Source organism: Lycium barbarum, chromosome 8, assembly GCF_019175385.1.
Source record: "Lycium barbarum isolate Lr01 chromosome 8, ASM1917538v2, whole genome shotgun sequence".
NCBI lineage: Eukaryota > Viridiplantae > Streptophyta > Magnoliopsida > Solanales > Solanaceae > Lycium > Lycium barbarum.
The window spans coordinates 36409930-36422431 of NC_083344.1; the positions used below are offsets into that span (position 1 = coordinate 36409930).

Genomic DNA, 12502 nt, shown 5'->3' on the forward strand with positions numbered 1-12502 from the left:
ATATGGATGATGCAATTTGGGCTGGCAGGGCAGCAAGTTTGGACCCGACCCAAACACTAATGTTTCGGCCCATGAGGCCCATTAACGTTAATATATATGGCAAATTCACTTGAGGGCTGATCATTTTCAGCTAATATCCTCCAAAAACATTAGAGAGAGAGAGAGAGAGAGAGAGAGATCCTAGGCTAAGGAAGCCATTTTGATCAAAATCCGAGCTCCGAATCCCGAAGCTCATGAAGAGAAAAACGTTGTACGTTGCGTTGCCTTCAATTTGAGATAAATATTGGTCTTGGGGGATGAAATTTTCGTGGTGGAGCTTCTGATAAGGTATTTATAAAATTCCTTTTATGTTATTAAAGTGTTTATTTAGAGTTTTAACGAATTAGAACGGAGAAAACAACATTATAAACTCGTTTGTTGTTTTGTTGAAATTTATGGATGAGGGGCTGTTTTAATTGAAATTGATGGACTGATTTGAATTAATATTTTGGTTGTTGTAATCATGGATATGTGAGGAGAGTGAAGGAATTTAATAGTTAGAGTTGGAGTTAAATTGTTGTGGGTTGTTGTAAGGATTATAGAGATAATAATGTGGTTTTATTGCACATGAGTAGATGATGTGGTGTCGAGTGGCTGCTGTTGTATTTACCTGAAATTTTCTGAAAATATTGCATGAAATAAGGTATAAGAAGTGCATATGGGCTGCTTGGTGTATTGCAAGTGTTGGTTAGAATTTCGGGCATCGTTATGTTACAGTTGGGGGCTGTTTTGATATGTTGTTGTTCTTGTTGAAATAAAAGAATTGAAGATATGGTTGTGTCCATATGTTATTGTTGGTATTTCTGTGTCAACAGGAGAGCAATTGGAAATTCGGATAGACGAGTTTATAGGGGAAATGCTGCCCAAATTTTTGTAGACAAGTGATGAGTTAAAGATTGAATACCAAAAGCCTTATAGTTAACAATTGGTAAAAATGACCATTTGTAGGTTTTGGGCGAAACGGAGATTGAGTTTGGACAAGCGTGAGTAGCGCGAAAGGTATGTAAAGCTTATCCTTTCCTTCTTTGGCATGCCCTAGGTCTACTAGGTTGAGATTTCGGCCTCGGGGACCATCCTGCTCATCGTAACCCGAGATTAGTTTTCGTTACTATTCATTCAATAGAATTGAATTATAAAAGGTGCATTTTACTAGAAAAGTGGTTGGACTTCCAAAACGTTTACAAATGTAACCCGATCGTTCTAAAACTTTCTTGGATGACTCCGTAGAGTCTAATGGGCGTGATTCTCGTCCGCCGCCTCGACTTGGCCCGAGGTGGGCCCGCTATCCCCGATGCCTCTCTTATTGTTCTGTTTGTCTTATTCCCGTACGGTAAGTCAAAGGAACTCATGGTTATTGTTCCGACTACTAAACGGGAGATATTTTATCTATCCCGAGACGGATGTTAATGATTATTGACCCAATTGTGGGGACCAAAACCCTGACATGTGATGTACGGCTTTAGCCAATGTACTCTTGTCCGGAGTTCGCAGGTAACTCCTGGTTATTATGCTGTTCACTATATGATAGGTGTTATGACCACCTTCATGAGCATTATAAAATGTTTTTGACATCTAAAGCGTTTTTAAAAATCTTACCCTGAGATTTTGGACAAACTACTTATTTTCTTTATTTTCCGATATACGATTTTGGTATACCTGAGTCCTGTGTGATGCATGATCCTGGCATGTGTGATTATGTTTGGAAAGTGATAATTTGGCATTTTGTCTGGTTATCTTCTGTGTTACCGAGTCCCGGGCCGGTTATGTGAATATGCGCATATGTGATATTGGCCGCTGGACCCTCGACCGCGGCGTGCCCGACATTGACTGCTGGACCCTTGACCGCGTCATGCCGGACGTGTGGCATTGACTGCTGGACCCTTGACCGCGTCTGCCGCACTTGTGATTAAGCCGACATAGACCGCTGGACCCTTGACCGCGGTATGTCGAACTTGTGATAGAAAACCGCTGGATACTTGACCGCGGTATGTGTGATTGTGACCGCTGGACTTATGGCCGCGGAAATTGTGCGTTGATTCTTCTATGTGTGTGAAACAAAGATGTTTTCCAAAAGAAAGCAAACATTTTGTCATCCCGATTGCCGTGTTGATTTCTCCGGAACTTATTTTGCCTGTTGTACGCCGGATACGACTCCTTAGTATGCTGACTATTGTGCTCGCTTTCTATATATCGTATTTCAGTTGTGACTTTGCTTTCTGTGTTGTATGCTTTACATACTCAGTACATATTTCGTACTGACCCCCTCTTTTCGGGGGGCTGCGTTTCATGCCGCGCAGGTACTCGCAGGTGAGTTGAAGACAGTATAGAAGATGTTCCAGTGCAGATGGCAAGCTCCATTTGTTCCCGGAGTGCTGCCGAGTCAGAGTTGGTATGTTATGCTTTCTGGATTACGTTAGAGACTTTGCAGACAGCGTCGTAGGTATTGGTTGTCAGTCTGTAAGCGGCTCCGTCAGCCAAAATGTCGGTCTGTGTTATGTACTGAATTTTGTATGATTATTGATTTGTTATGCTTGGAAGCTACGTGAAAGAATATTTCTGGAAAAAAAAAATTTACGATGTATTTCATCTGATTTGATTTGAAAAGTTTGACATGATTTTATGTGCAGCAAGCGTCTGAGGGTTCGCTCGGCCCTAGGTAAGGGTCGGGTGCCCATCACACCCTAGCGGAATTAGGGTGTGACACACCATCCTTCCATGATTCTCATCTAATTCTAATTATTATAACACATACACTTATTCCATAACACAAAATAAAGAATTCATACCTTTTCTTTAAATTCCAACTTTCCGCAAACGTGGTTCTTTCGCCAAACTAATTATACCACATTGAAGAGCGTCTTGAGCTTGTTACTAATTCAAGAAGAACATAGTTTTTGGACCCAAGATGATGCACACAAAATTTTTTTCTTCCTCCTTCTCTCTTGGCCGTGAGGCCTTCTTCTTTTTTCCTCTCAATTTCTTTTTGTGTTCTTGAAGTTTCTAGTGAAGATGACTCATATATGGTCCTTTATTATAATTTTGCACATGGAAATTAATAACATTCCATGGGCTTGGACCTCAAAATGGCCGGCCACCCCTTATAAAATTGGGCCTCATTTTTCTTTCCATTTTGTGAGCCCAATTCATTAAAATTCTTATTTTGTAATTCCCGGAACAAATTTCCAAAATTCCAATTTTTGCCCTTGGTCTCCTTCCATATTTTCTACATCAATATTTTCCATGCACAACTTATGTATGTATTGAACCAAATCAAAATATAGCCTTGTCTTTAGCTTGTCACAATTATTTCAAACAAATTTTGAAATATGCAAAATTGCGGGATATAACATCCTCCCCCCCTTTAGAACATTCGTCCTCGAATGTTCAATTGACCTCAGGGGGTCTCGTGACACTTCGGGGAGGTTCCTTTCTTTCCTTCAAAATCCTTCTCAACGTTACAATTGCCATCAATATCTTTCACCTCTTGTCATACTCCTCGGATGCTTACAATGTTATCGTAATCTTACGTCATATCAAACAAATTCATAACTAGAGCCAGACGTACAGAAGCATATCAGACAGATTCATAATCAGGGTCAGATGCACTGAACTATGGCGGACAGATCCGTAGTCAGAGTCAGACGTATGGAAGTATGTCAGTCAGATTCGTGGTCGGAGTCAGACGTACTAAGTTGTATCAAGCAGATTTGTAATCAGAATCGGACGTACAGAGGCATATCAGACAGAAACATAATCAGATTCGGTAGTACAGAAGCATAATAGACAGAGTCTTGTCAAGATCAGGGGCGTAGAGGTATAGCAGACAAAATTTTTGATTAGAATCAGACCGTTTCCACTAATGCCTCAGTGATTTACGGAAATTTCCCTTGTCGACATTTCACTACTCATTTACCGGTCCGTTCCCCAAGTTTTCACACAAATAGTTTTATGTGCCGCTTATCGGCTCTTTCTAATGTCCGTACTCATTCTCTTCCCTTTAGGTCATCCCAGAGTTCCCATTTACCTCTTATAGCAGTATTTACGAAAATTGGGTATACTTCCCAGGGGGTCACCCATCCCATAATTACTCTGGTTCTAGCACGCTTAACTTTGAAACTTTCATGCGTTTTGGTGTGTTGTTGCTGATATAATTGCGCCGACTGCCCCACACGACCTTTGTCACATCATTTAGGGCAGATCGGGGTCCTAGTAAATTTTTAAAAAATTTCCGTAGCGGGTCCCACCCCTGTTCAACCCGCGCAATGACCATATCGCCCTTCCGAATTCTTAATATTCATTTTCATCTGTATGTATAACTATTTCAGATGGTTCTATTTGTTTGGATTTTTACTTTACTTATGCTAACACCCAGAAGGAGAAAATCACGTAATATAACAGAGTATAGATCTATCGATATACATATTTCTCAAGAAAAGACTAACAATGTACCTGGGTCTGCATTTGGGGACGCTCCTGGGTCCTGCCGGCTGGTCAAAGCATATACGCGGTTCGAGGGACCGCCAGAACGGGAAGCTCCTCCACGACCTCTGCCACGACTCACTGGTGCCGGCATATCTCGCCCCGTGGGGCGCATGACTACTGAAGGAGCAGATGAGCCGGCAACTGACCCAGTAGGCTGGGCTGAACCTGAACCGCCCTTATACGGGCACTCCCTCACCCTATGATCTGGACTACCACAAAAATAGCAGGCGCCCGTAGCGCGATAACACTCCCCCGGATGAAGTTTCCCACAATAAGTACACCGGGGCATAGGTGTCCTAGACTGACCAGAATCCCTACTCACCTGCGGACCGGATGCTCTGGAACTCTGGCCGGCCCGAGACGGACCTGCGCCATCAAAACGTCTGCCGGCGGACTGGGCACCCCGGCCTAACGGGGGTAGGGACCTACCGGACGGCTGCTGAGACCATCCGCCTCGGAAATCTCTGAAATATCCTGCCGCTCTGGCCCTTTTGGGCGGCTCCCATCACGATCTCTGCTGGGCTGATCCGCTCGATGACGGTCTTCCATCCCTTGGGCGTAAGCCTGTAACCGTGCGATGTCCATATCTGTCTGTGCCGCCATCGCCATACAGGCATCAACTAGGTAATCATCCAGCCCCATCACATACCGGTGCATTCTGTCCTCCATATCGGCTACAATAGTAAGGGCATATCGGGCTAGGGAATCAAACTCTAGATTATACTCCCAGACACTCCTGCCTCTTTGCTTTAGCTGCAAAAACTTGTCAACTCTCGCCCGTCGTAGCTCCGGGGGGAGAAAGTGGCGAAGGAAAGCGGCCACAAACTCATCCCAGGTAGCTGGGGGAGCACCCTCACCCCTGGACAACTCCCAGGACTCATACCAATTAGCCGCCACATCCCGTAGCCTGTGCGAGGCTAGCTCAACGGACTCGGTCGCCGAAGCCCTAACCAGTCCCAATGAGCACCTCATCCCCCGAATGAAGTCATGGGGGTCCTCCTCGGGCTTGGTCCCGAAAAACTCTGGGGGACCGCATGTCAGAAAATCGCGGACTCGCAGGCTATCACGCCTGTCAGCATCATCCTCACCCCTCCGCCCGCGTCTGCGAGCCTGCCCTACCACTATCGTCGTCAATAGCTGCACGGCCTCCCTCAAAGTTCTGTTCTCAGTCTCTGGCTGGGGAGCTAGGGCTTCCGGGGCTAAGGGTGTAGCTGCTTCCGGCCCCTCCGGTAGTGGTACAGTAGACCCCTCTGACTGGGGCACAACGTCGGGCATGGTCTGGAGGTGGGCTCTGGTAACGCTCTGGGCCCGGCTAGTCTCCCCGGTCTCTGGCACCGCCTTGCCCTTCTGGGCGGCCGTCGCCTTCTTTGGAGGAATCGCTGAAAACATAACATTTCGTCAGAAAGAGAAACATCCTGATAGTACAGCTCTAACGCACGATCTAAGATCCAAGGAAAGGGTAACATCCTGAATGTCCTGTAGCCTCATGTTTATAGATGTGGTGCACAACACACCGATAAACAAGACTCTACTAGACACGGCCTGTAGACATTCCGAGGACAAACCGCTCTGATACCACTTTTGTCACGACCCAACCACGTGGCCGCGACTGGTGTCCTAACTGGGCACCCATACGAATCTACCTGACAGAGTTAGCGTACTAACCAACTAATTCAATTAGACATATACAAGTTCATACGGATATAGCATACATCGCACAAAATATATTTATATACATAGACTTATACAGAAGCCGTTGAGGCTATCATGGCAAGCAGGGTCACTTAAGTCGCAATCTCACACGTACCTACCAGACCAGTGACAACCCACAACCCACAAACATGTCTATAGTCCTCTAACAGACATAACAGAATCAGATGACGGGACAGGGCCCCGTCGTACCCCACATAAACATATGTCCAGAATATACAACAGAGAAAGGTATATACCAAAAGTATAAGCTCCGGATCAAAAGGGAGCACTCCAAACCGCAGAACGGAGATCCTACACTGGTGGCGTATCACGCGGTGCGTCTGTACCTGCGGGCATGTAGCGCAGCCCCTGAAGAACAGGGGGTCAGTACGGAAAATGTACCGAGTATGTAAAGCCGAAATGTAACAACAATAATCATAATCTGAATCAGAAATACAAAAATATAATGGACGAACTCGAACCCGAAACCGAAGCAGAACTACAGAGTGTACGGACAGATTCACACAATATATATATATATATATATATCGTATGCACGGGGCATAGCCGACAGAACCGTAATATGAATCAGAGGAACAGAGTATAGCTGACAGAATCATAACACAGATCAGGAGTGCAGAATGTGACTAACCAAATTCGAAATCTGAGTTAGATGTACAATATGTGACAGACTGAATCATAGTCCGAACCAGACGTACGGAAATGCATCAGACAGAGTCATGATCCAGATCAGATTTCCAGAAGTGTGACAGACAGAATCATATTCCAGATCAGACATACAGAACTGTAATAGACAGAATCATGCATGCAGAGTCATAAGCATATACATACATATCAGATCCCGACCCTTTAATAAGGGACGCGGTAACAGATCCCGGCCCTCTTAGTACGGGACGCGGTGGATAGACAGATCAGATCATATGCCATCCTGGCCGCCATCCCCATACAAACACATTATCAAATCATATACAGATGTAAACAGAACCCGGCCCGCACACCGAGGGACGCGGTGAACAATGCAGTGGAATGTGCACGAGTAACAGAACCTGGCCCGGGCGCAGTGAAGGAAGCATTGAGGCATCCACGAACAGATTAATGAGAAACCATATGCATACAGACTCAATGAAACGGAAATAGTCCAGATGATAGGTCAAATCGAATAATCGGACAAAATCCACAGTAGATACGCATAAATGTCATTTGGAATGGCACGACAGATTATATCATAATAAAATGTCTAGAACCGCTCCAGACGTCAGAATATATTATGAGACTCATAACGATAGCCATAACGCTTGTCATATAGCGGACAGAATAATAACCAAGAGTTACCTGTGAGTTTCGGACAGAAATGGGTTAATCGGAACCATACAGAAAATGCCAATGTTTCGTGGGCCCACCTTGGGCCGAGCCGAGTGGACATACATGAAATTATGGATCATAAGTAATATGGAGTCGTTCATGAGAGTTTTAGGGCATTCCGGCTCCGTTAGCAAACGTTGCACACTTATAGGTCAATTTGACGGCAATTTAGAGGAAACTAGTTCAATCTTACTGAAAGATTTAGAGCCAATTTCAATATCGAATTTCGAGGAACAGGGTCGTTTCTGAGGCTCGGGTCTGAGCCTATTACATTTAGAACATGCCTAAGAAAGAAGGAAAAGAATTTACATACCTTGGTTGCGTCCTACGCTCGTCCAAACTCGATTCCAGTTTCGCCCAAAGACTGCAAATGGTCACATTTACCAGTTACTATTCATGAGACTTAAAATTTCTAACCTTAACCAACGCTTGCCTACCGAAATTTCGGCAGCACTTCCCCTATATATGCGACACCCCGAGAATACAACTCGGCTCAGAATAACAACAATCAACCCAACAACAATAACAACAACAACTACAAAACGCAATAAGGCATAACTAGTCCTCCTTCCAACCTAGTGTAACAACTCTCATTTCCGATCTCACATTTCCAACCCAATCTCAATATTTTCATATTCACTACTAATCAATATCGTTACAATGTCATTTGGAAGCATATCATTTCTACAATATATACACACGATATACAAAAATATACAAAATTTCCACCAACACCATAATTCACCTAAACTTCCAAATCACATTATTTTCCTTCCAAGCTTACTAACAACAATCATATTTCACATTTAAAACCATAATCAGATACTCATATAAAATCATGAAAAATTAATATAATTTCTCATAATTACATGCAAGCACTTCCAATGTCAATCCAAGTCATTAAACCTTTATTTGCATCACAAAGGTCACAACGACACAACTAACAAACTAAATGAACTTGAATTCATTTTTCCTCCACACCAACATGGCTCACGGCCAACACATCATTTACACACACACACACCATCCTTCCATGATTCTCATCTAATTCTAATTATTATAACACATACACTTATTCCATAACACAAAATATAGAATTCATACCTTTTCTTTAAATTCCAACTTTCCGCAAACGTGGTTCTTTCGCCAAACTAATTATACCACATTGAAGAGCGTCTTGAACTTGTTACTAATTCAAGAAGAACAAGGTTTTTGGACCCAAGATGATGCACACAAATTTTTTTTCTTCCTCCTTCTCTCTTGGCCGTGAGGCCTTCTTCTTTTTTCCTCTCAATTTCTTTTTGTGTTCTTGAAGTTTCTAGTGAAGATGACTCATATATGGTCCTTTATTATAATTTTGCACATGGAAATTAATAAAATTCCATGGGCTTGGACCTCAAAATGGCCGGCCACCCCTTCTAAAATTGGGCCTCATTTTTCTTTCCATTTTGTGAGCCCAATTCATTAAAATTCTTATTTTGTAATTCCCGGTACAAATTTCCAAAATTTCAATTTTTGCCCTTGGTCTCCTTCCATATTTTCTACATCAATATTTTCCATGCACAACTTATGTATGTATTGAACCAAATCAAAATATAGCCTTGTCTTTAGCTTGTCACAATTATTTCAAACAAATTTTCAAATATGCAAAATTGCGGGATATAACAGCAGGAGACACATCCGGAAACTCGCGTACCACTGGAATCGAATCAAGAGATGGAGTATCTGCATTGGTGTCACGAATATGTACCAAAAAAGCTAAACAACTCTTCTCTACTAGCTTTCTAGCATGAACATAGGACATAACTTTCTTAGGGAGGGGACTAAGGTTACCCTTCCACTCAAGTCTAGGTGCCCCGGGCATAGCTAAGGTAACGGTCTTAGAGTGACAATCAAGAATGGCATAATGCGAGGACAACCAACTCATGCCTAAAATAACATCAAAATCTACCATGTCTAGGATCATTAAATCCGCCCAGGTAGTATACCCCATAAAAGTAATCGCACAAGAAGGGTAGACGCTATCCACTACCACAGAATCCCCTACCGGAGTAGATACATAAATAGGGGCATTAAGGATATCACACAGCATCTCCAGACCCACAACACAATATGTAGACACATAAGAAAAAGTAGAGCCCGGATCAAATAAAACAGAAGCCATTCGGTCGTAAACTGAGATAGTACCTGTCATGACAGCATCGGAGGCCTCAGCCTCGGGTCTACCTGGGAAAGCGTACAAATGACCGCGCCCTCCTATAGCTTGTGAACCACCACGATTACCCTATTCGATCTGGGCTCCACCCCTATCGGGTTGCTGTTCGCCTCTACCTGCCCGAGGACCGCCTCGCGAAGGCTGGGAACCACCCCTACCTCTGGTGTAGCCGTCCCACCCTGTCGGTGCGTGATCTTTACCCCTCAGTCTGGTGTAAACGGAGCTTGGGAAGCCTGATACTACGTCCCCTGCCCACTCTACCTATGTCTGGGGCAATACTTCTTAATATGCCCTATCTCACCTTACTCGTAACATACACGGTCCAGGGTAGGTCGCTGAACATAAGCTGATGAAGCAGTACAGCCTCCATGCTGACCGGAAGCTTGATAATTTGCCCCTGATGGGCCCTCAGATGACACTTGCATCGCGGACTGAACCGGATGCCCTGAATATATGTGCAAACTCGGACCTCTCGATAAAGTGTTGCTGAAAATCCCACCCCTTCGGGCCTTCTTTTCTACCTGCTTCGCATGACATTCCTACTTAATGCCCTCAATGCCATGGACATGCTCCACTACCTCTTGGAATGAAACCCCAGTGGCTACAAACTGATAGATGAAGTCCAGTGTTCAACATTTTCATGAAACGTTTGATCATCTCCCCCTTAGTGGGCAGCAACTGAAGGGCATAGGTGGAAAAGGAGTGAAAATGGGAGTCGTACATAGCAACAGATGAGTTCCCCTGATCCATGCTAGCGAACTCATCCTTCCTCTGGTCCCTCAGGGTATGCGGGATGTACTTATCAAAAAACACAGAATAGAACTAAACCCAAGTCAACGGAGGAGATCCAGCTAGCCTACACTCCACATATTCCCTCCACCATAGCTTGGCATTACCCAAGAACTGGAAGGTCGCCAACTCTACACCGTGCTTGCCCACAGCCCCCATCTTATGGAGCCTCTCATGACAGTCTATGATGAACTCATAGGCATCCTCTGACCCAGTACCATAGAAAGCCAGAGGCTTCATTTTAGTGAACTTCCAAAACAGATCATGCTCCTTACTGGTCATCACTGGCCCCGCAACTGGCTTCGGAAAGGCCTCAAAACCAGGAACTTCCTCCAAAAGAGGTGCCACTGTTGCGGCGTGCTGAACCCCCGGAGCTTGAACTCTATCCGGACCTAGGGCTGCTACTCCTACGCCCCTACCTGTTGAACGACTGGTATAGCTTCGGCATGTACTAACCCATGCAACCAATGTAGCACCTGTGCCATAGCATTTGGTATGCCCTAAGCAGCTGCAGCTCTTGGCGGAACTGGTACGACCGCTGGCTGGGCTTGTGCTGCTGCATCTCCCGTTGCCTCATTAGGAACCACTGAAGGCACGGGATCATCCACTGGGACTCTGCCCCCAGCTGGGGCTTCCCCTCTACCAGCTCCTCCACCTCCTCCTCATCCTCTAGCTACTGCCGAGCGTGTTCTCGCCATCTTCGAGAGAGTGAAGGACAATTAAATACAAATTTGAATCAGTAGATACCAATTGGAATCAAATAGCACGAAAGAAAGAAAAGATAATTTTCCTAGTGTCCGGTAGCCCCTCAAAGATAAGTACAGAAGTCTCCACATCGATCCGCAAGACTCTACTAGACATGTCCTTGTACGACGAGATCGACGGACCTAAAGCACTAATACCAACTCTGTCACGACCCAACCCGTCATGACTTGCACCCAACCAAATCGTAGTGGGCGAACCAACACACAAGTCATCTCTTCATTCATGTCCGATTTTATATTAACCAAATTAGTCAATTGTTACTCATTTAAGAAGAATATAACCAAAATAAGTCATGCCATAAAAATACTGAAGTAAGTACGAAAGTTCTAACTATTAAAAAAATCCCCAAAATTCGAAAGTCATCGTACGAGGACTCTAAACTAGAACACGTCTAAGGAATGAAATTTGTCTAATAAATATCCATTATGTCTAGAAGAGGAAATAGACATCATAAGAGGAAGATCTTCGGGCGGCCAGGCATGGATAAAAGCTCACCCTAAATCTGTCAGCACCTGCCTCAACGCAAGATGTGAGGACGGGTAGTAGCCTCTGTATCACAATCTACACTCAAAACAATGCAACAAGGTAGTCTTAGTACAAACACTATCTACCGGTAGATATCATAGGCCGACTAAGATTAGTATCATACATATCTCAAAAATTAATAGAATAAACAACCAGCCAACAGACATGAAATAAATAAACTACAACGAATCAGCGACGAATAATCACCAATCAAATCACCAATCAAGAAGCTTGAAGAAAACAAAAGACCACCCCATTTTCGGCCAAGAGAGGGAGAAAAAGAAGATCACAAATCTTGATCAAAAAAATTGATTCTTCTAGTATTCCTACTAATTCAAAGGCCCTCTTCAACGTGGTATAATTGTTGAAACAAGAAAACCGCTCTTTGTCGCAAAATCATAACCCTAGCTAAGTTGGGAAGTTGAGAAAAAAAGTAAGATTTAATCCTCTTTTATATGTTATAAATTGTTCATATATGTTGTAGTATGTAGAAAAGAATGAAAACCATGAAAATAGGGGTGTATGTGTGGTGGCCGTGTGCATATGTGTGTGTAGGAGCAATGAACCAATTATTTTATCTAGCAATTTGGTTGTTGTTGACATGTATTCTAT

General features: G+C 43.8%; 1 protein-coding gene across 1 annotated transcript in view; it reads left to right on the plus strand.

The window, feature by feature from the left end:
- LOC132607798 (uncharacterized) overlaps positions 1–11323 on the plus strand; it is a 50941-nt gene extending 39618 nt beyond the window's left edge. Inside the window, exon 3 of the mRNA XM_060321876.1 lies at positions 11109–11323. Within this exon, the coding sequence (XP_060177859.1) occupies positions 11109–11323 (215 nt within the window). The remainder of the gene's footprint in view (positions 1–11108) is intronic.
- The last annotated feature ends 1179 nt before the right edge of the window (positions 11324–12502 follow it).